General features: G+C 42.2%; 1 protein-coding gene across 1 annotated transcript in view; it reads right to left on the bottom strand.

Moving 5' to 3' along the window:
* Positions 1-23,252, bottom strand: part of COL9A1 (collagen type IX alpha 1 chain) — a 377,557-nt gene that overhangs the window by 34,766 nt on the left and 319,539 nt on the right. Inside the window, exons 31-35 of the mRNA XM_085610911.1 lie at positions 21,723-21,758; positions 21,474-21,518; positions 17,796-17,828; positions 15,779-15,925; positions 15,638-15,692 (exon numbers count right to left, since the gene is read on the bottom strand). Coding sequence (XP_085467037.1) covers positions 15,638-15,692; positions 15,779-15,925; positions 17,796-17,828; positions 21,474-21,518; positions 21,723-21,758 — 316 coding nt within the window. The remainder of the gene's footprint in view (positions 1-15,637; positions 15,693-15,778; positions 15,926-17,795; positions 17,829-21,473; positions 21,519-21,722; positions 21,759-23,252) is intronic.

Here is a 23,252-nt window from a genome sequence, read left to right on the forward strand (position 1 = left end):
TTAAGACATGTGGAATTCCATAACTCCAACACACTATTAAACATAAGGCTGTTTCAAACAAATTAGATGCATATTTCATTTAACAGATTTTAATGGTTTGTATGACTTTTTAAGTCTTGAAATCATATTTATAGTGGTAGATCTATAAAAACAACATTTCCTAACTGTGTTATATGGAAAAGAACATTATATATAAAAATGTACTTGTGTAAAATCATAAAGTGCATAATACACCCTTATTTAGCATTTATAAAGTGCTCTTACGGTGTAAAATAATAGTTCACTTTACAATGTGGACAAAATGCAAGACAAAAAATAATTGCAAAGTTGAAACAACATTGAAAGAGTGGCTGTGTGGGGTGGGCTTTAGTTCAGTGGGACATGCGGCCATTCAGATATGTAAGGAGGAGGTGGGTTTTCAGCTGTTTCCAGAAAGATATAAGCACAGGCTCGGTTCTTTGATCTAATGTAAGGGAGTTCTGGAGGGTTGTTGTGCCCTCTGAAAAAGTCTGATTAACTGAGATGTCAAGTTTATTCAAAGCGGTTAAAATGTGGTCAAATTTGTGTGGTGGATGAGACGTTTGGTTGTTGAGGATTGATTGCCTTGACGATTGAGAAGTGCCAGCATGGATCTTATTGCCAAAGTTGAGCTGGGAAATGACTAGTGCAAGACAGTGGCTTTTAGTTGGGCAGGGGTTGGAATGTGATCTTTTTGAGGAAAATTGTGTGATTTGCCAATTCTGTTAGTATGTGGGATATGAGACAAACCGGAATTGAGTGCAAAGCTGATTATCTTCCTGATGTGTAAAGTGATTCTCGTTGAATTTGGGTTTTCTGAGCTAGGTCGAAAATGTTTCTCTGTTTATTGGATATGAGAATGAATTCTCTTTAGAAGAGATTTAATAGAAACGTTGTTCACCTCAAAGACTGAAATGTGTTAAAGCTGTGAATGAGGGAGCATTTAGTATAGGGGTGGGTTTTATCTGCTTATGTTTCCTATGGATTAAATACTGATTGAATAGAATGGGAGCCAGTGAACCGTGGGGCACAACACACTGTACCACTGCCTTGTCCAAGATGTGATAACCAATATTTACCTAACATTCGTAGAGTTGCTGTTACTGTGTCCAGCTTGAAAGCTAGGCTGGTGTTTCACCTATAGACTGTTTTGTTGATGTTGATTTGCTATCAATTCCGCTATCCATGGTGGGTTGCAGATGCTTTCGAAGTCGAGGAGAGGATTGGGGTCAAGTTTAGTTCTGCAATATTGGGGTAATTTGGCCAACCTTAGCAGTTTAAGGAAGAGGCAGTGGGTGAGCAAAGGCTTGAGCATGGAACACCATGCTTTATTGAGGATATGGACATTGTTCTTGATGTGATGGCAAAAAGGATGTTTGAATAATAGCTAATGGGGCTTAGGAGTTTTTTCATTTTCTGGCAAATTTGTCTCTACTAAGATTAGAAAACATACACAAGGTATTGTTCATTTTGGGTAGGCAACTGCATTCTGGTTTGGGATCCATGTGCTGATTTTGTTTGTGAAGTACTGGAAGAACATACTTTATCTGGATACAGACAACTGGATTATGGTGGTAGAGGGAAGAGCAGTGTTGGAGTTGATGTAGTGAATAAGGGTTCTGGTGAGGCTGGGAGGAATGCTACTTTGTTCCTGGTTGAATTTTAATTTGGCAAGGCTAATAGCTTGTTTACGGTCTCTTCTGAGAGCTTTTAGTCTTGTTCGAAGCATAGGGGATTTGAAGCGACACCATGCGAGTTACACATTGGACATTTTTCATCTTTACCAGGCTGGCTTGCTTTAGTTTGCCAATGTTTCATTTCTGTATTTATCATCTGCAGTTTATATATAGCGCAAACTTGTCCAGAGGTATCCGTGCATCTTACATGAACACCAGATTGCGTTACACAAAGTCAGATCTTTTTTTAGGCACAGATGAAGTGCTTTGCCCAGAATCACAGTATGTTGTACTGATGCAGAGAACACTGCTGTTGTAATATGTACTCAGGGGCTGCATCAGGCATAAATCTTGCCCCACTGATAATTCATATAGGTACCTAGTGACATCCACACCAGATGTATGCCCTACCGATGTGACAATCCTGCATTGAAACAGGACTGTTGCAAGGAAATTTGTACTGCTAATACAGGACAGGAACACCCCCTGCCAGCATTACAACTGCTGTTTGGCACTGTTTATGTAAGACATAAGCAGTGCTACTCTCCTACCTAGAGCTAGATCAGGGTTTTAATGGCACAGCCCTCAACTGGATTCACTCCTTTCTCAGCAACAGGAAAAAACGTGTTGGGCTTGGTTATTTTTTATCTAAGGAGACACACATACTCTGAGATGTATTCAAGGTTTCTGTCCTTTCACCCATCCTCTTCAGTATTTCTATGAATGCCTGGGTAGATTGAACTGCTTCATTCAGTGTCAGCTTTTAGATGTATGGGGATAACATCCTAATCATACTGAACGTAGACTGAAGCCGCTCTGCTGCCAAGTCCATTTCCCAGTGCTTCCTAGCCATAAAAGTCTTTAGTCTTTATTCATCAATTACAGATATGCCACAACACACAGCCCACCCTTTCTAACACCTTCCATTGAATAATTAAGGGTTTGATTTTCAACAGTACCCATATCTGCGTAGTAGCTATATCCTTACAGCCTGAGTAGATTTGCTAAATTGCGGGGTGCTCAAAATCCCTGAGAATGTATGTCAAGAACTACTCCTACTTCTCCTAGATGGACAAACTGCATATTTAGTATTAGAGGAAATGTGCATTTGCACTTTTTTCAACATTTTATCCCACAAAGGAAAATGTTTCCAAACAGAAATCTATTCCCCCAAGCCATGCAAAATATAGAGTGTTTGAGGAGTTTTCCCATCCTACCTGAACACTTACTCCATCATTTCTGCTAACATGCGCTGTGAAATAAAATGCCACTAGGAATGTTTCTGCTCCTTAAAGGTGGTTACAACATTCCCAAGGACCACACTGTTTGTCTACAGGGAACTCAATTCGTTGCTAAATTTATGACTGAAAATTGTAGCTCTCTGATCGATTTTCAAATAAATACATTTTCACATAAATAAATATCAAGAGAGCTTCTTTCTAGGAATCAGGATCTGTGATTTGTGGTTACACTTTTTTGCAGACCAAAGTGAAATTTAGGCCCCAATCATGAATGCTGCTGTTAATTTTATATGTGTAGTATTCCATGTTACCACATATAACATAACTGCACATTTATGCCAAACACCACACTTTTGCTACCGTTCCCAGATAAATGTCAACAGGTCAACAGGTCAAATGTTCAGACATTTACATGGAGATAAATGCCTGATAAATACCAGGACATGCATATAGCAGATGTGATGTGGAAAGCGCCAGAATACATGCCATTCCCCATTTTCAGGGAAAAACTCAGAACCGATGTTAATTAACACACTCAATACATTTTCATCCCTCTGGTATTGTTTTTTTAGTGTGTGCAATACATACTGAATCCTCCTCCAAGGCACTCAGAATCGTGGCCCTCAATCAGCAAATTTTCTGTTATTTGAATGATGAAAGACTTAACTGCTCATGAATGCCTACAATTACATGAGTAGCCATGCCAGTATGCTATATCACGGAAGATCAAAGTAACCAATTGACCATTTCACAAATATGCATTTTGTCTGACTTAATTTTGAGCCCTTACTTCATTCTTTTTTTTCCCCCACTAGTGCTGTGTGGCATTTTCCTCAGAGGCTGAAATGTTTTGCAAAATATGCGAATTTCGGCAAAATTACGTAGAATGCAAATTCATCATTTCATAATATATTTGAGTACAAAATGAGTCCTCACGTCACTTTTTGGATTAAGGTTGTGTTAACAAACCAGCATAAACAACAGCAGCTTGCTGTAAATTTCTCCCGCAAAAGTCGCGTTTCACTGTACCTTTTTACAGCAAATAGTGTCCAATTACGAAAAGTGGCATAATGGTGGATTTTTGCATAACATGAAGTTAACATGAAATTCACAAATTCACAAATTTACACAAATTATTCCAGTGTAAATTACATTTTGCCCAGGCACAATTTAAAGATTTAGCACATACTAGTTTAAAGACTGTAATTCTTATTAGGTTGTGAAATCGTTTTAGTATATGTAAACAAAATAATCTTACAAAAATCTCATATGTGAAAAAGTCATTCAAGTAATCTTTAATATTTGGAACTTTCTGCTGGAAGGTTTTAATATATTTTAGGACATTTTTTAAAAGTTGAACTTATTCTCTGACTCTCATTTGAGATGTCATCAGTAATGTCATCAACAATGTTATTTAACATGTTATGAGTGGTGTAATATGTGAGGTTATAAGCAGCGCATGGTGGGAGCACATGTTATAGTTACCTCAGTAAACTATAACTTGTATATTTCAGGGTTTTAAATCTTAGAGTCTTATTACGAGTCTGGCAGTCCATGGTCTGCCAGACTCACTGGGACGTGGCAGTGGCGGTCTTCCAACCGCCCTATCACAACCAGGATGGTCAGGCTGCAATGGGACCACTGCAACCACTAGGAATTAGATATCCCTAGTGGTGGCGTGGTGGTCTCAAGGCCACAATATTCTTGGCGTGGCCGCTGTACCCGCCAAGCATATTACGAGTTTCCTGACCCCCACACTTTTCATGGTGGTGTGACTGCCATGAAATGTGTGGTGGGGAGGAAACAAGGCTGGGCCACCAAGGGCCCCCTTGTGCCTCTGTGCCATGGGGTGCATGCGAGGGGCACATGTTGTGCCTCCCTTTGTGGATGCATCCCAGTACCTGCACTGCATGGACTGGAGCAGTCCATGCTGTGCAGTTACTGATTTTGAAGTTCCCATTGCAGTGCCTATTTCATAGGCACTGCCATGGGAACACCAAAGGACAGCCTGGCAAACATAAGAAAACTCCTAATCTGATGGGTGGTTCAAACACGGGTTTGGTGGTGCTGGAGCAGGGATGTCCTGCTCCCACAAAGGCCCTTAGTTTTTCCCTTCCTTTAACACCTAACTATAATGTCACTTTAACCTATGTTTTTTCAGTAAATTTCTAATTTAACATTTGACTTATTTCAGTGACAAACAAAATATATACAAGCACACGCACACACGGGCTCCCACTACACTTTCAACCACCTGGGGGTGTAGCGCCTGACAAGAAGAGCACACCAGTCTGAAAATTGATCGACTGAGAACCAGCATGAACAGCGCTCAGGGCAATTTAGGCAAAACTCTTAACGTGTTTCTGCAACAACATGTGTCCATGTTGTGGTCAGCCAATCAAGGGAGGGACCCTTTAGTACCCCCCTCATATACCACTTGGGGCAATTTGTGCTCACCCTGCCCTCTTTTTTATACTTTCAATTTATTTTCACGATGCAGGGACCATGTCTGAGTTCTGTAATGGTTGCTTCAACAAATCGTTCAGGCTGTGGACGGCCAATTAGGATAGACTCGCCCCCTCTAAGGAGGACATCAGAGCTTATCTGGGCACCAACAGTCCAGATATACCTAACTTTTTAACCCCTTCTTGCCCAACTGGAGGCCCTCTTTAAATGCTGATTTCTGAAACAGCTAAACGGATTTACACCAAATCACAAAATTTGAGCTTTCGGAGTAAAGTTATAACTTGTTGGCACAATTCGTGTAATTTCGTTCAGCTCTTTTCTCTATATCAGAGAGCAAATTTTCCTATGGGAATTAACATGGGAAATAAAATACTACAAAAAGCATTCTTCCTATGGATGCTTTGACCTAACAATATCTATGCAGTAGGCTTTCAGACAAGATTTGTTTTCATACAATTCATGAATTCATACAAAACCCATTCACCAACAAAATAAGTATTGGCAAAACCAAAAGGACCTCATCCAACGCCAGACATATTGGCTTCGTCATATCTTGTTTAGTCTACCTGTGGCTCTGAATTAAGTTTGAACAAAAAAAAAACAGTTTGAAGGCTAGAAAAAGAGTGTTTCCATGCCCAAACATAGAAGTCTACCCTACCTGTGATTAGGCTACTTGCACCTCCCAGTATTGCAAAATAAGACCCAAATAAGTGCAGGCTATCCACATATATTCTGGAGGCCAATCAGAATTGTTGAAAAAATATGTTTTTTCTGCAACCTAATTGACCACCCTTTTTACCAATGGAAAATAAAGCCCTGTGTACGTATCATTCTAAATGACTGCTTGCCCCTAATCAAACAGGTGTAGCACGAACTACACAGGACTCACTTGTGAGCCACCAGTTTTGTATGAGTCCATGGACCACCGCAGGCTAGCACTGCTGTTTGGGTTTTTTCAATGCACACTTAGAAGAGGATGTATAGGTTTTCATACCACTTTTATTGTTGAACTTAAAGCCCTGGTTCTTCTTGCCCTACCTGACACACATGTAAGCCTGCCTGCTGGTCACAAAGCAGGCTTACATTTCAATACGTATTCTCTTCTGCCTGAGCAGAAAAGGTGTATTCTGTTCTGTATTTGCCCAATATTTTCCATTCACCATAAAAAACCTTTACTGCTATAAATTATAGTTTTTGTGTTAGTCCTAGCAGATCACACCAGGTCAAATCAACTTCTGTTTGCTATTTGTCTTCCATACTAAGTCAACTCTTCACAGAAATATTTCACTGCCACCGGATATAATTATTTTCGATGTAGGCTGTGCATTTCTTGTTTGTCATCGCCTGAATTTCACAAAAATTGCCCAATTTGCCATTTGTTTTTTAGCTTTTCTGTTTTTTGCCTGAATTCAATATTCCCTGATACAGTTACTTTCTAGGTATCCTTGGTCCAGGAATAGCTCTTATGCTTTGAGGATGGGAGCTCTTCATTAGAATCATTCCTAGCTCAGTCCCATCTCTGTCCACAGTATGCCTGCCATGATCTTCGAAGTATGTCCCGTATACTGCTTGGGTGAAGCATAAGAACCAATCCTGAATATTTAAAATGGTGGCAATGGGTTTGTGCTACAGAGACCTAAATGGGCTGTAATCACCAAACTGTTTATTACACAGTAAAGAACTAGGAGTTGAGCAGCTGATTTCTGAAATCGCCTAGAAACACTGCAAATAGACTGATGCATAGGAGTTTCTGAATTCTGTTGTTACAAGCTGTTACCAGCTATGTAATGTCCTAGGAAACTTTTGAAATTATTACGGCAGTACTGTATATATAAAACACAGTTTATGTATTAATTTATTTGATGTATAAAGCACCTGAATCACCCCCGAAGGGGTATCTCTGCGCTAAAGAAAGAATGGAAGAATGGCACAGACCAGAGAGAATTAGTTTGCAAAGAGCTCAGAGCCCAAACAAATAAAGTAAAATGCTAATTACAGCCTGGGCATGTAGTATGTCTTGGTTTCCTACACATTTTAAAAATGGGTAAAGCATCTGTCTTTGTGTCTATCTACCATTTTCCTTTCAGCCACTTCTAAGTCTGACATTGTTGGACTGACATCCTTGTCATGGTTTTCAACCAACTTTTTGCTGACTGTTTTTGCTGACTGTTTTTGCTGACCATAGGATTCGGCCTACTTTACACTTGTTCGCCACTGCTAAAGTGCTTGCGCTCTCGCCCTATAACATGGCTTCAGATTGACTTACATCCAATTGGCACATTTAATTTACTGGTAATTCCTGAGTAAAATGGTACTACCTGTACCCAGGGCCTGTAAATTAAATTTTACCAGTAGGCCTGCAGCACTGATTGTACCATCCACTTAAGTAGTATTTTAAAAGTGTCTTAGGCCTACCATTGCAGCTTGTGTGTGCAGTTTTAAACTGCTAGTTCAATCTGAAATAAACCTTTTGCAAGGCCTAAACCTACTTTTTTTCAATACACATAAGTAATTCTCTTTAGGTAAGCCCTAAACAGCCCACAGGGCAGGGTGAAGTCTGTTTAAAAAGATGGACATGCACTTTTAACTTTTACATGTCCTGGTAGGGAAAAACTTTCAAATTCATGTTTCTCTACTGCAAGGTTTATCTTTCCCATAAGATGACATTGGAATACCTTACTACATTTGATAGTTGCTAACTTTCAATTGGGACCAGGTAGGAATGTAGAGATTGGTGTCAAAAGAATTGTAATTTAAAACCCTTGTAAAGGTGAAGTTGGGTTTTAAGTTACAATTCTGAAAATGTCACTTTTAGAAAGTTGGCATTTTCTGACCTAACCATTTGCTGACTGTAGCCTGTATCCCGGATCACATTACTAGGCTCAGCTGGCAGTTCCTCTTTGTGTATTGCTCCCAGACAGTGAGACAAAGGCGGGAATAGGTGTCGGCAGGGCTGTCTCTGACTTGATAGGGGGACAAAGCTGTCACCTACCACACTTGCACATCACAAAAGCTCTGCCTCAGCACCCTCACAAAGGGTTCTAGACTTGTTTTTTGTGCCGCCATACAAGCTAGGGCCAGGGCAGGGAAGCAGGAAATACCAAACACCTCTGGGGTGGAAACCTCCAGAACCTTCTACTACTTCAAAGCTGGAACCAGGTATAAATATTGGACCCTCAGACCCAACTCTTCAGTACACCTCTGGACCTGTAGAAGATTCAGAAGGACAGCTGTGCTGTTCTGCTGCAAGAAAGACTGCTATCCTGCTGTCCTGCTACTCTGCTGCCCTGCTGCCTGAGTGAAAAGTACTGGACCTGAATCTTGAACCCAGAACCATCAGAGTGACTCTAAGGGCTAGTTGGTTGGCCTCCTGATGAAAGCCTCAGGGACAGAAAAAGCTCCAGCCACCTTGAACCCAGCACCTGGACTCTGTCCACTGGGAGTTTGACCTCCAACGTGGTGCCACCCTAGTCCTGCACCCTTCGAAGTTGGCCTGAAAGTGCTCTGCCAGCCCAGCTGAAGTACAAGCAGAACCAATGCAGTGCAACGCATCACCTTGCAGTCTTGCATTGGAACTGCTGCTACATGACAACCCAACGCAAGATCTCGCAGCTCCTTGGAACTGCTGCTGCTTGATGCAGGACTTTGCATCGCAGCTTTGCAGCTCCTTGGAACCACAACTGTGCAACGCATTCTAGATGTAGGACCTTGCATTGCAACCCCACAGTTTCTTGGAACCGCTGCTGAACGACACATCCTCAACGTAGGACCTTTTATCGCAGCCACGAATCACCGCTGTGCACCACATCATCTATGCAGAACCTCCCAATGTTCTGCTACAAGAATTTAAGTTACTTTGTTCAGTGGGCCTAACTTGGTCCCTGTATCAGGCCTGCGCTTCATCACAGTCAGCCTGAACTTGAAACTTTCACCCTGCCCAACGCAACCAGATCACCACAGTTGGTGATTTGTGCTTCTAAGCACTGCTTCTACCTAGATCTTCAAAATTCCTTATGTGTTCTACTGATTGTTTTTTATTGTTTTGGTCTCAAATTATTCATGAAAGTTTCTCTATTTTTCTAGATTGGTGTGTGATTTTTATTGTGTTGTGTTTTCACTCTACTACTGTTCGAAGTGCATAATAACTTTATATATTGCCTTTAAGTTAAGCCTGACTGTTTTTTGCCAAGCTACCAGAGGGTTATGCACAGGTTAATTTGGGGTTTGCTTGTCCTACACCCTGACACAAATTGTGGTTGCTTCTTTAGTAGGGTTCTCCCACAACCAGGAGCCCAATTTTCAACAGACATATTATATGATTGATACTCTACAGCACGGCAAGGCTGTGCATATCTTAAAAACTCAAAACCTAGACAGTAGCTGTACATAGTAATGGTTGGGTCAGTAAGGGATAAGGAAAGGTCTCCATATGAGTTGTGTAATAGTTGCTACAGCATTCTGAAAGTGGTTATTTTGTATATTCCCTCATTTTGTTACTAAAGTATCAGCTTGCCATTTTCCATTACGTTAGTTACTGTCATCAAAAGCTCAGGTACCGCAAATTATGGCAGTGATTGCCTTCATGTGGCACATCTGTGTCTCTTATGCCAGTCATGAAGTGATGCAATCCTGATGCTCAATATGCCATGAAACAATGCACTAATTTCCACCCTATGCTAGCCATGCCAATATGTATCAAAGTTCCTCAAATGCCAGCCATTATGGATCCAGCTTCACTATGTGCAAGCCATGGCAAGACTTGGCCATTTCACCTGTACCGTGATATGCTCCCACAACACACACAAAGTGAACACAGTTCATGATGGAGGACAATGGGGTCTGGCTTCATAGTGCAGCAACATATAACCTTCCTGGGTCCTTTTAGGATAACAGTTTCATTGTCAACAATGCAGACACCCTCCTCCTCCATGTCCTCGGACTTGCAAGAGTGCAAATGCTACTACAGTGACTCAGCCAGTGGGGGGGAAAGGAAACTTGACTTGAGAATCGGCAAGGTTAAGAAAGAATACTACTGGCTAGCTCATTGAGATTAACAGGTGAGCAGTTAACTCATCCAGGTAGTTAGATTTACTTTTTGATTTACTAGTTAGAGAAATCAGTGGGTTATATAGGTGCAACATAGTGACTTTTGAGAATGTAAAGAATTGTGAATTATGCAGGTCCCCTTACCTCCAGCATAAGATAGTTCCCTATTGTAGTATAGCCCCCTTTTCTGTTTCGCAACCCCAGATTTTTCATATTTTCTGAACCCTCTTTTTGCTAGTTTCTGAACTCTGAGCATTTTACCCCTGGTAAACAAGATTAAGTGCTGGCGCTCCCCTTTAAACATGGTTAAATTGGCTTACTCTGAATTGTATATTTAACTTGCCCATGAGGCCCTACTATATGTTGAGGAAATACACCCAGGGCATGGAAGTAAAATGTCACCTGTGAGCTGCAGCACCTTTGATGCCATCCACAGGCTTGCCCTCTAAAATATGGCTTCAGGCCTACTAGGTGTAGCCTAGCTTCGCAGCGTAAAGCCTGCTGTCAAACCTGTTACCCTCTTTGACATGTGGGAAACATTGTTATTAAATATTAATAAGTCACACCCCTAAGTACACCTTTCCATCCACAAGGTAGGCTCCCTTATATTTAAAAATAGAACATGTGCAAAATTAAAGTTGGCATGTTCATCCTGTGGCTAGACATCAAATGCTATTTTCACTGGCAGGGCTGTACCTGGATCGTACACAATGTCAAACTACAGATTATAAATTATAATTTGTGACTTTTGACAGGAAAAGGCTAAAATAGTTATTTAGAGACTATTTTCTTATTTATTGAAACTAGTTCATTAGTGATGTTAGAATGTTAATAAATATTTAGGAAAATAAACTTTTAGAAAGTGCTTTACTCCTTGCCTAAAGCTCCTGGGAGCTAATTCTTGTTGGTCTGACAGCAACTCCCCAGGAAATGCTTCACATTAATGAGGTGTGAAAACTGCTCCCAGAGCAGAACAAAGGGTTAGACATAGTGTTAGGATGGACTAGGTGTGGGGCATTTGATTCCTATCAGCTCAGGAAGGTAAGTTGTAAGTTTGGACTTAGAACATTTTTGAACTTCCAAGTCCTCCGGAGCCATTAGGGGGCCTTGCTGCAAAGGTGTAGGATTTTGATGCAACTTCATCAACTGCAGCTTCATGCACAGGAACTCCATTAACCTGAAAGTGACAGAGGCAAAGACCTGCCTATTCATAGTTTAATGCAAGGAGGGACCTGAAGATGGGAAAGCCTTTGTTTACCAGGCCTGTACTAGCCAGACTGGCTCTGAACCCAGTGGAAGGGAAGCTACCCTGAGAACTGATTTGGAGTGGACACAGGGGAAGGGATTGCTCATTTACACACCTCTGGGTGGACCCAAGAGCTCTGCACAAGGGAGGAAGGGTTCTCTCATCTTGGATTTAAGGAGTGAGGGGCAATGTAGGATAGTTGCAGTAAGGCAAGCAGGATATGCTGCCAAAGTGGGAAGAGCCACGCCCAGGAAATGTTTTATCATTGATTAGGGTGTGTTCAGGAGTCACCCCTACCCACTGCCTATTGTCAGTCATAATTGTGGCACCCCAAGGAGCCCTCCTCACAACACTTTCTGGGCCTGCGGAAGATCGAACAAAGACTGGGCCTGCTGTCTGAAACTTGAGAGGAGCCCTGAAAGTCTGGTCCCTTTTGTATCCAGGACAAACGAAGAAGTGGACTCCAATGGTCGGTTGGCTGGCCTCCTGTGTGGCAACAGGGCCACAACAAGCTCAAAGGGCCTTTTACTGAAGTTATCAGTTGACCAAAACCCACTGGACCTGGACTGGACCACAGTGGTGGCTTCAGCTGCAGTCCTGGCCCCTAAATGCTTAGAAATTAGACTAAGAGTGAGACTTACAAATGACTCAGAGGAGCTGCTCCAGAAACCCTGAAAAGTTAGGACTAAGAACATTTTTGGATTTCCACGTCTGCCACAGCCATCAGGGGGACTTTGCAGCAAAGGTGTAGGTAGGATTCTGATGTAACTTATTCAGATACAGCTTCACGCTTGTCCCGCTGGACGATTTCAAGCTCCATAAAAAAGAGTAAGTCAGAAGGTCAAGCCTTTGACTGGGGTGAACCTGCTTGGTTAATTTGACCTCAACTCCATCACAGTGAGCCTGAAATCATGCCTAGGACCTGATAAACTGCTTCCATCATTAACACTCGGTTCCATTCAGCCCTATTATTACTTAAAACATCAGAATTTCTTATCTCCGGTTTGTCTAATTGTATTTTTGCCCTTTTTGCCATTTTGCTGTCATTTTATTCATTACATTTTACTCTATTTTTCTTATTTGGTTTGACATTTTTATTGTTTGGTTTTTTGACTAAATTACAGATTTGGTATTGGATAAATACTTTACATATTGCCCTCTGTTAAGGCTGTCATTGCTACCAGGAGTTGAGCTCAAGTTAACTTAGTGACTTTTTAGTTTACCATAACAAGTTAGCATCATTATGCCTTCAGGTGGGCAACTGTCCACCCCAGATAATAGTCTACTTTCTTACACCTATCAAACAGCATTATGATGTAAAAGTACCCTGCTAAATGGACAGAGCAGTGAACACTTCATATAAAGACACATCTTGCAGAATTCAGTTACCCAATGAACAGGAATGTATACCATCTTTAAAATGGTGGTTGCCATCTCTCTGGCAACTGTGTCTGCTATGTATCAGATGAGGTTTGGGTTTTTCTCCATAATCTGAAAAGCCTTTTTTTATTTCCAATGTTCTTTTATATGCTTACCTACTAAGGGTTGATCAGACATACATTGCTCTCTCTGGATAAGCAGGTTACAGACAATTAAATGATCCGAGGATTCACCCAAGCTCACAAATTGGCTAATGTTCTGATCACCATTATTAAACAGGGCCTCACCATTTGGTATGTCCTAGCCTGCAATATGAAGGGCCTATACCAAAAAGAATTTTCAATTCCATATAGTTGTAGAAACAGTTGATTACCACACCAGCTCCAAGAAGAAAAACAGAAAACATAGGGGCAGATTTACAAGCCCCTTGCAACACTTTTGCTCCGCCGTTGCATCACTATTTGTGGGTCAGCGGCGGCGTTAACATTGAACCACATTGCATCCAATTTACAACGTGACGCATCTAGGGAGATGTGTCACCTTGTAAAGTCCTGCGTCACATTATACCTGCGTCAGTTATAATGTGTGCAGGGTAGGTGTTCCCACACAGGAAAGCCTTATAGAAGTAATGCAGTGAAATCTACAAGATTTCACTACGCCACTTCTAGAATGCCACTGTGTCAAAACCCTACGTCTGCCTAGAGCAGGTGTGAGGAGTGACGCAGTGTATTGGGAATAGGCCTACCCATGCATTGCTGGAGTTGCGTCGTTCATGTGACACGACTCCAGCAATACATGACTTTTGCACCAACAGATGCATCAGAATTTCTGACGCATTTGTCAATCCTTGCGCTATGGTGCACCGTATTGTAAATACGGCTATCCATGGTGGCACTCGTGTTTCGCATGGAGGCGCAGGAAAACTGATGCATATGCATAGATGCGTCAGTTTGTTTTTTAATCTGTCCCTTAGAATTACTGTGTCTGATTTCTTAAAGTTCCTCTGGATATTCACTTTGTTCAATATGTTCTGAACCAATTTCAGTAATTCCACTTGCTCTTGAATTTCAGAGATTACCTTCTGAGGTGATAGTGATGCAGATTACTTACCTTAGAATATTTTATTACTATTCATTCAGAACAAGTGGTTTTAAGGATATGCCCGAAGCAGCAGTCAAGATGCTGGTGCCGTGGCAGTAATCATCTTCAAAATAGTGTGATGATATTACCTTCATGCAAATTTATTTGCCCCGCTGTATCGTGAACATGAAAATTGCTAAGAAACTCAGCATCAAGGGAGGCCTTTGATGACAACTGTAATACACTTCATCACACAAAGCATTAAAGACACCCAGGTGTGTCCATACTTCTACAAACTTTAATATCCCTCATCAAAATGGGCAATGATGTGTTATGGCGCCTGGATCTGAGGATAGAGAGTACTAATTTAAATGTGGATCGTGTAACAGGGACATCTGTGTGATGTGGTTTCACCACAGAAAACAACACACAAAGGTTGAGTGGAACTTCTCAGTTGTTCTTGGCATTGGCTGGAAACCAGGAAAGGTAACTGGGTGGTAATATCACAATCGATGAATACCCATACTGTACGGTGCATTCTAAATTCCTTGCCTCAAAAGTTAGGATAATGTTGTAACACCACGTTCTCTCAGGATCTGATCTGAAAAATTTAACCTTTACAAATTCTGCCAGTTATTAATTGGTGAAATGTGTATGGAGAAAAAGTGCAGTATATCCAAGCCAGATGTAATCTTGATTTGGATAAAAACTGCTATTTTCGGCAAAAAGTGTGATTGCCAGCTAGTTTGTAATCAGCGCCCGAGTGTTCAGTTTTACTTAACCTCTCGAGACAGGAAAGGGAATACTTGATTGAGGGGAGAATGGGACATGCGTGTGAATGCAATTCATGTTTTCTGTTGCCTCACTACAAGTACCAGTCGCTTTATGGTGCAATTCAAACATATTTGAAGCTAAGAAGGGATGCCCCTAAACGTGTATTAGCTTCCAATGCTGAAGCCATACCACAATGCATGACTAATTCTCGGGAAAAAGCGTGTGAAAGGAAATAGTAAAGACTAAGGGGCATATTATCAAGGACGGCGTTAAAAATTATCGCCAGTTTAGCGGCAGAAAACTGCAGCTAAAGCGGCGATAATGGGCATGATAATACGCCCTTGAGAATTCCAATAGAAGCCCATGTTCTGGTGTGAACATGGGCTTCTATGGGAATTCTCCAGGGCATATTATCAAGCCCATTATCCCCGCTTTAGCAGCAGTTTTCTGCCGCTAAACCGGCGATAATTTTAACGCCGTCCTTGATAATATGCCCCTAAGAAAGTTTACAGTCAAGACTCCTATATATGAAAGACCGTTGAGTCGGTGTTGGTCTTATATAGATAGAATTCACACACTTTACATTATTTAACGAATCCAGCTAATAATTTGGCCCATGAACTATTGCAAAAGTGTACATATCCTTTCATAACGATACATATATTTAAGTCAATTTGAACTTTCTTAAAATGTAGAAACAGAGCTCTTACCTTGCATCACTCTCATGCAGACTTGCCTAATATGCTGATCACTCGGTTCTCTACCCTAAGGTACAAAAAACAACATGGACTATTTAACAAAGTACATTACAGTATCTGAAAGTAAATATGTCCTAATAAAATTCTACTCACAGCTGGACCCTGACTTCCTGGAAGCCCAGGAACTCCTTGTTCACCTTGCATACCACGAGGTCCAGGCGATCCTTGTGGCCCTTCAATGCCAGGCTGCCCACGACTTCCCTCAGGGCCACGGTTGCCAGGCTCGCCAGGATTTCCAGTCTAAATAAGCAGTTATTGAATATTAGACATTGTACATGAGACTTGCACCGTGTGATTATTTCAACATTCATGATAGAATACACATCTATTGCACAACTTTAAAATTGTTTACATCTTAAGGCAACCCACACCAATAGTCCTCTGTGTACAATATCATCTTCAAGACTGATAAAAAACGAAAACTGCTCAATAATCAGGAAATGTCCTTATTATGGCTTTGACGGAGATAAACTTTGGAAGATAGGAATAATATTGCTTTCTTTCGTTTACTTTGAAAGTTTTTTTTTTTTGTTGCTTATGCAACGCCTTGGGGGGGGGGGGGGGGGGGAGGATGTGAATTCATGCCTCAAACAAAAACACTGCTCATATTCTTGCCAGCAGATTGTTTGTTTTTCCGGGCAAGGAAGTGAAGGTTGCCTTGCTAATTGTCAGTCTTTCTGGTTTTCTCTTTGATCTGTGTTTCTTTGAGTTCCAAAAGGAAGAGAAAACACAGACGTGGGGCCAAAATAAAGTACAAGATGAAGCATCTCCCCTTTGCTGCCTGAATATCAATGTTATTGCCCAATAGTCTGCTCTAGACATAAATATATAAAGATGACACTTGCTTCTCCAAGCACATTTTTACACAACTAGAGGCCCACAGCAGGAATCAACACTATTCATTATTCCCGGCATTTCTGAATAAACTAATTAATTTATTTGACTACACGGATACATTGAAACAAAAGAGGCATGCAATCAGATCTCAGCTATAGGTTTTTCATTCATCTCGGTGCAGTGCAGTGTTATCGTACTTGTAATACTTTAGAAAAAGAACGACCTGGCAGTAACTTTATCTGATATTTTATCTACCTTAAAAAAAACAGATTTCAAGGGTTTTTAGTGGAATAGAATTTCTATCTTAAAGTGTTTTGTTATTTATTCCCAGAGCTCTCAACTCTCCAAATGAGAAATTTACAAATCGTGTGTAGTGGACTGTGAGCTGGTTAGCCAAGAATGGCGTGTCAGACTCAGATTAAGACATTTAGGCACTTTTGACATGAAACGGATAATTTATTGTCCAAGTGTAAACCCTGATTTTGGTATGCCTGCAACAATGCGTGCAAGAAGTTTGAAAGAAGACCTGGTGGCTAGTGCAGATTACAAATGGAACACGGCAGACAGAGAAATTGTATTTCTATAGATATTTTATTTGTCAGTCCGGGAGTGGAATATAGCTTTACCTCAAGTATCACCCCTGGAATGCAAGAAGGATGAGCAGACATAATGGGGAGGTGAGTGATGTCAAGCATGAAAGACATGAAGTTGATTGTATATGTTACGTAGAAACATTTAGCATTACAGTGACTCCCTGGGCGTGAAACAGAATCTAGGTGAATGGGAACCAATCCGGAGGTCTGCCGTAGAGTACTGACCTAGGCTATGTGCTCTAAAAGAAATCTTTAAAGAAACATGCTGACTCTAACCATGATGATGTGAATGCAGGCTTTCCTAGCACAAGTCTCAATAAAACAATAGTGTGCATCAAGGCTATACCTTTGAGGCTCTATCCAGGGACATACAGGCATTTCCCACATTAACGGCTGAAAAACTTCCACTATTTTTCTAAACTCACAGTCTGGCAGTAAAATCAATGTGCTACAAGACATTCTTCTGTCCCACCAATCGTGTGTGCATTTTCAGCTAAGTATTCCCTTTCAAAGAAGCCTAAAGCCCCCAGTGCTTTTAACCCTGCCCACTCTGTGCTGGACTGCACCCATTTGCCCTGTGAACACAAGCTCATGGTGTAGATTGTACATGATCATAGGTTATAGCACATATGCACTATAATTACAATTTTCAAGGCTTTTCATGCACAACTTGTACTTACAGAGCCTTTGGCACCAGGAGGTCCGACATCACCCTGAGCAAATTCAAGAACAAATATTTCAGAACACACGTTTTCTCATGCCCAATAAGATGGGAAAAACTATGGGTTAATTAAATGCAGACAAATTGTTAGTTTTTAGCTTCTAAGGCACATGTTATTTGAATTTCCACTTAATGCATAGGGATCCCTTTCCCTTGTTTCCTTCTGATGATAAAGCAGAACATATCAGAACCGACGTTTTCATTGCAAAAGGTCATAGGTTCTGTGGGGTTGTGGGCCCTGGGCCCACATACTAATGGCATCACGACACAGACCCATTGTACATGGTTAGTTAACTGGCCATGAGCACATGCACCCAAGCCCTTTTATTGGCAGGGCCGCGTCACTTGTGACACCCGTGATGGATGGGTGGGGGTGCAAGTGTGTCCAGCCCTCAAAGGGAGTGGCTGGGAATACAGATGCCTGCTAGACACTAGAACGTGTCCTGCAGGACACTACATTCCTCCCAAACTTTATTGAAGAACAAAACATTAGTCCAACCTGTGGGGACAATTAACAGTCAACTAAACACCACAGGGTCCATCAGCCTTATGAGTCAGGTGGCGGGAAGACGTAAGACATGGGTTGGTGACTGTGCCTGCAGCAGGACCATCTCTGCGGGCACTCGTAATTAAACCTGAAGGGTTCAGGACACGACCGCTGGCTTGGAGACGTCCGCTGCATACTGTCAGCTCACTGATGACAACGTGTCTTACAGTCCTGCGTGGCTCCGCTCTGCTGACGTCGAGGATGGTCTGTGGTGAGTTCTAACAGTTCATACAATGGGCTGCGTCATGAGCATGGATGGAGTCCATGGTGAGAGTTTACGGAGGTGTTGCCTGATCGATTGTCTCTGTTGAACCACTTGGCTGTAACTGATAACCTGTCGGTGGGGCAATGTCTCTTCTCACTCTCCCGCCTGGGGAGGCCCGTTGTCGGGGTTGCTACAGGACTACAGGAAGGCTGCGCTGGGGCCGCTTGTGTGCCGACTGGGGGCAGCTGCAGGACCACCAAGGAGCCGTTACTTAGTCTCAAGCACAACCCTCGAGGATGGATGAGTCTTGGCCAAGACATGCTCTCGCTGCCGCGGGTCAGGTGTAGGCCAGGTTCTCAGGTATCACATACTAATGAAATCACGACACAGGCCCACAGTACATGGTTATTTAACTGGCCATGAGCACGTGCACCCGGGCCCTTTTATTGGCAGGGCCACGTCACTCGTGACACCCGTGATGGATGGGTGGGGGTGCAAGTGCGTCCAGCCCTCAAAGGGAGTGGCTGGGAATACAGATGCCTGCTAGACACTAGAAGGTGTCCTGCAGGACACTACAGGTTCCAGCACTTGAATATGTAAAAGATACAACCCAGGGGCAAAAGGGAGAAGCCCCAAGCACCAAGCTGCTTGCTGCAACAAAACGGAACACTCACTTTCCAACAATTTGAGACGGCAGTCTTGCCTGGCAGAGAGATAGCGGACTGAAAATAATAACTGAACACATTTCTTGCCACTATACCATCAAGGTTTCATTATTTAATATTTCACAAGCAACAAAATCATTGACGCGCCTTTAAACATCTGATGAATGGCAAGTGTGTTCAGTTTACATCAAAATGATGAATTTTCTGAAATTCTCCATGACGCTTTAAAGACTAAAGAGCACTAGGTGGCAGTATACACTAACTATACACACCTACAACTGCCTAAATATGACGTTCATTAAGTATCAAGGCAGGCTCTGAGAGAGGGTAAGAAATAGAGAAAAAAATAGTACTTGTAGCTTGATAATTGACTTTATTGATAGTGGCTGACGCCCACGCATGTCCGAAAAAATATAACTTGTGATATGTAAAGAAATTAGCTCAAAATCGTTTCTTTACAAATGAAGAAAACAGTTTCCTGACCCTCAACTTTCAAGTCTGCTGGAAGTCTAATTATTTCTTTCCGAATTCCATTCTAATTTTGGCTACAACATATTTTCAAAATGTAAACATGGAGACATGATCTCTACGGGCTAATGTTTCCCCTCTTTTTGCTTAAGACTTGCCAAGACAATCAGATATATCAGGATCCTGGCTAATGAACATAGGCGATCGACTCCCCAAGTGGAATAAAAATGGTGTTCATACAGAATGTGTACCTGGCACCTATCGGAGTGGGAAATTTGCAGGAGGAGCTGTGGACCAAACGTTAATTTGGACAAGTTGAGACCATCATCGTGCTACCCCACTTCAACCCAGCATAAGCAAGTAATGTTTAAGTTGTCTACAGAAAAAAAGACTTTTAGGAAACCATGTTTCAGAGTAAGAAAGGAAGCCTCGTAAATGGGCTTTTTTTATGCAACAAGGCATTGGTGCAAATAACTTGAATCGCCCCTTAATCGTTTAATAGATTGCCGGTCGAGAGTCCAGGCACTGAGCTTCATGCACTGGGTTGCAGTCAAAGAGCGGCACCGATGATCGGGGTTGTAATCTCAGCTTTCCTCAAGCAGATATCCTCACAGAGGGGTTCTCTGTGAGGGTTTCCAGCGCTTTAGGTGAACTATAAGTTTGTATGTTGGAATGCTTCCGTTGCACTGAAAAAACATCATTTTTTCAGGCATTATGTAATTATTCGATGCTACCTCTAGGTGGCACCCTAAGTCTGTAGCCTTACTTTACCTTACAGAAGCACCGGCCTTGCACCGTGCAAGTCAGCACTGACACAGCCTCTCGGGTTCCTTGCCAGGGCACCTCAAGCCCCTCGGTGGGGTTTTCCCAGAAAGGGGTCGGGGTTGTCTGCGACTGCACCAGCCTAAGGGTAGCAATCCGTGGGACTTCCCGAAAGTCCTGTACAGGTTTGTGCAACGAAGGACAGAAGGCTGCCTGTGTATAGTAAACTAAACGTTCTTAAAAGTGGAGCATTGGGGCGCATATTCTTCTATTAAATGTCTTGCAGAGCTAAACTGAGATTCGCCAGTATGCATGAATCAGGCGCGCAACGCCCATTGGATTCAAAGGGCTTCAGCAACCACCCCCAATCCCGTCCTCCCACCTCCCCCCTCCCGCCCCCCCCCCCCCCCGCCCCCCCCAGTCCTGTGTGGCAGCCCGGGCACACCCACAGCTGCACCCGAGTACTTCACAGGTCTTTAAAAGACCTTTTGCTTGTTAATGAGGCTTTGATGTTGTTCACCCCTTCTTAGAGCCCCTGCAGCTCCACTCTGCCTCTTGCTTGAAGAATCAGCCCCCCCGAAATGTTTTCTCAGCCCCCCCCCCCCCCCTCTCGAAATTTGGCTCTAGTTGCGCCTCTGGCATGAATGTACCCATATGCGAAAATAGGAGAGAAAGAAAGAATGAAGGAAGGAAGGACGTAAGGATGGAAGAATGGAAGGGAGGGGGATGGAAGGAAGGGACAGAGGGGGGAGGAAGGGAGCGAGCAAAAAGCTAAAAAGAATGAAGGAAGAAACGTAGAAAGAAAGATTGAAGCAACAAGAAATAAAGGAAGAAAATAAGGGAGAAGTAAATAGGGAATGGAGGAAGAAAAGAAGAGAGGAAGGACACAAGTGAAAAAAGAAACGAAGGAAGGAAAAAAAGAATGAAGGCATGAAAGGAGGAACAAAACACAAAGAATGAAGGTAGAAAATAAGGAAGAAGTAATCTTACTTGATCGCCCTTTTCTCCATTAATTCCTTCTTCACCAGCTGTCCCCTAAACAATAATTATCAAAGAGAGACTGTTTAACATCGACTCGGAGCTTCATTTATTGGTTTCTTGATACTACTATATAATTCTAGATTTGAGAGTATGTATACAACGCTTAATATCATCATAAACTAAATTTTATGGGTACGATTATGTTGATGTGTCCAAGTCAGGGGAACTCATTAACATTGTATAGTACAAAACACCTACCTGTGCTCCTGATGGACCTGGCTCACCTACTCCACCCTAATCGAAAATGACATAAAGCAGAACAATTAATAAAGACACTTGCAACAAGACAGAAGTAACTATACATTTGAGTTTGCTAATGTCTAATGTTAGCATTCCTCTAGAGCCGAACTGCTTGCAGTGGCCTCTTAACACACTCTTCTGCGTAGTTGCCATGGCGGTCTTCGGATGGCAACCAATCTCTTACTTTGGGGCATATCAGCAAGCTAGCGATAAAAAATTATCGCCGCTTTAGCGTCCGTTTTTGGACGAAAAGCGGCGATAATTTTATCGCTTAATCAGCAAGGTCACGCTAACGCGTGATTCCTTGCTTTAGCTCCCTTTCCATAACGCCCACCTTTGCATCTCTAATGAGATGCAAAGTGGGCGTTCCGTCCCAAAATAACTGGAGAAATGTCGCCAACTGACATTTCTCCAATTATCAAGGGAATCGTTAACAGGCATAGCAATAAGAAAAGTAGCGCTAACCACAGTCAACGCTACTTTCCTTACGCCTGCTTTCACCCTGACTTAGCCATTATATCCAATGAAAGGTGGATATAATGGCTAAGTATGCCCTGTCTTATCAGCAAGCTAACGCCAAAATGTGTGAGATTATCGCTGGATTTCCAGCGATAATCACACTTTTGGCTGTTAGCGCGAGGAATTTTATCGCGTTTGAGATAAGCGTTGCTGATAGCACGCTATCTCAGCGATAAAATTCCACGATAGCCGGCGATAATTATCCTAGCGCTAAGTGCGCTTAGCGATAATTATCGCCGGCCCTTGCTGATATGCCCCTAAGTGTCTTTGCAGGCATCATCCATACCTATGGGCTGCTCGGGTACATGTGTAAATAGAAGCGTTCTCCTGATTGTGCTTGTGACAGTGTACCCCAAAGGATACTGTACAGAAGGTGTGAGGGATGTTTTGGGGACATGGCTTTAGTGCACTGACACTACTGGTGCTTTTTTGTAGCAATCACAGAAGCAACATGTACAAGACACTGTGCATATTATAGTATGATGTATACCCGCTATATAGAGGTTGAACAATGTCATAATACTAGATTAAATTGTTTCTCATGGAGAGAAGATTCATATGGTATAGTTCTCTGAGTTCGTCCAGGCATGGTCACATGGGGGAACTCGCTTCCTAAATACAAACGTCACTGAGTGAAAACCTTTAATCTTGTCCATCACTGTTAAGATGCTCTTCACACCATTCTCTCTTCACTTCCGACCCTCATATATTCCACCCATCAACCCATCATTCCCTCATCAATCTCTCTAATAACTTCCTGCTGCAGCTTCTTTCTAAGTTGAAGGAACAAAGTTGCTTGCTTGTTTTTTCACACCAACAGCTTTACTTTACTGTTTATCAGAATGATTTCCATGGAGATGGGCTCTGGCAGGTATACAGGTATTGTAATGAGGACATGGGATTAACTGCGGACATTGCTAAATTAGCGTAAGTTAGGCTGCCATTTTGCCGCTTGTTGCGTGCGTTCCT

This window comes from Triturus cristatus, chromosome 6 (genome assembly GCF_964204655.1).
Source record: "Triturus cristatus chromosome 6, aTriCri1.1, whole genome shotgun sequence".
Taxonomy (NCBI): domain Eukaryota; kingdom Metazoa; phylum Chordata; class Amphibia; order Caudata; family Salamandridae; genus Triturus; species Triturus cristatus.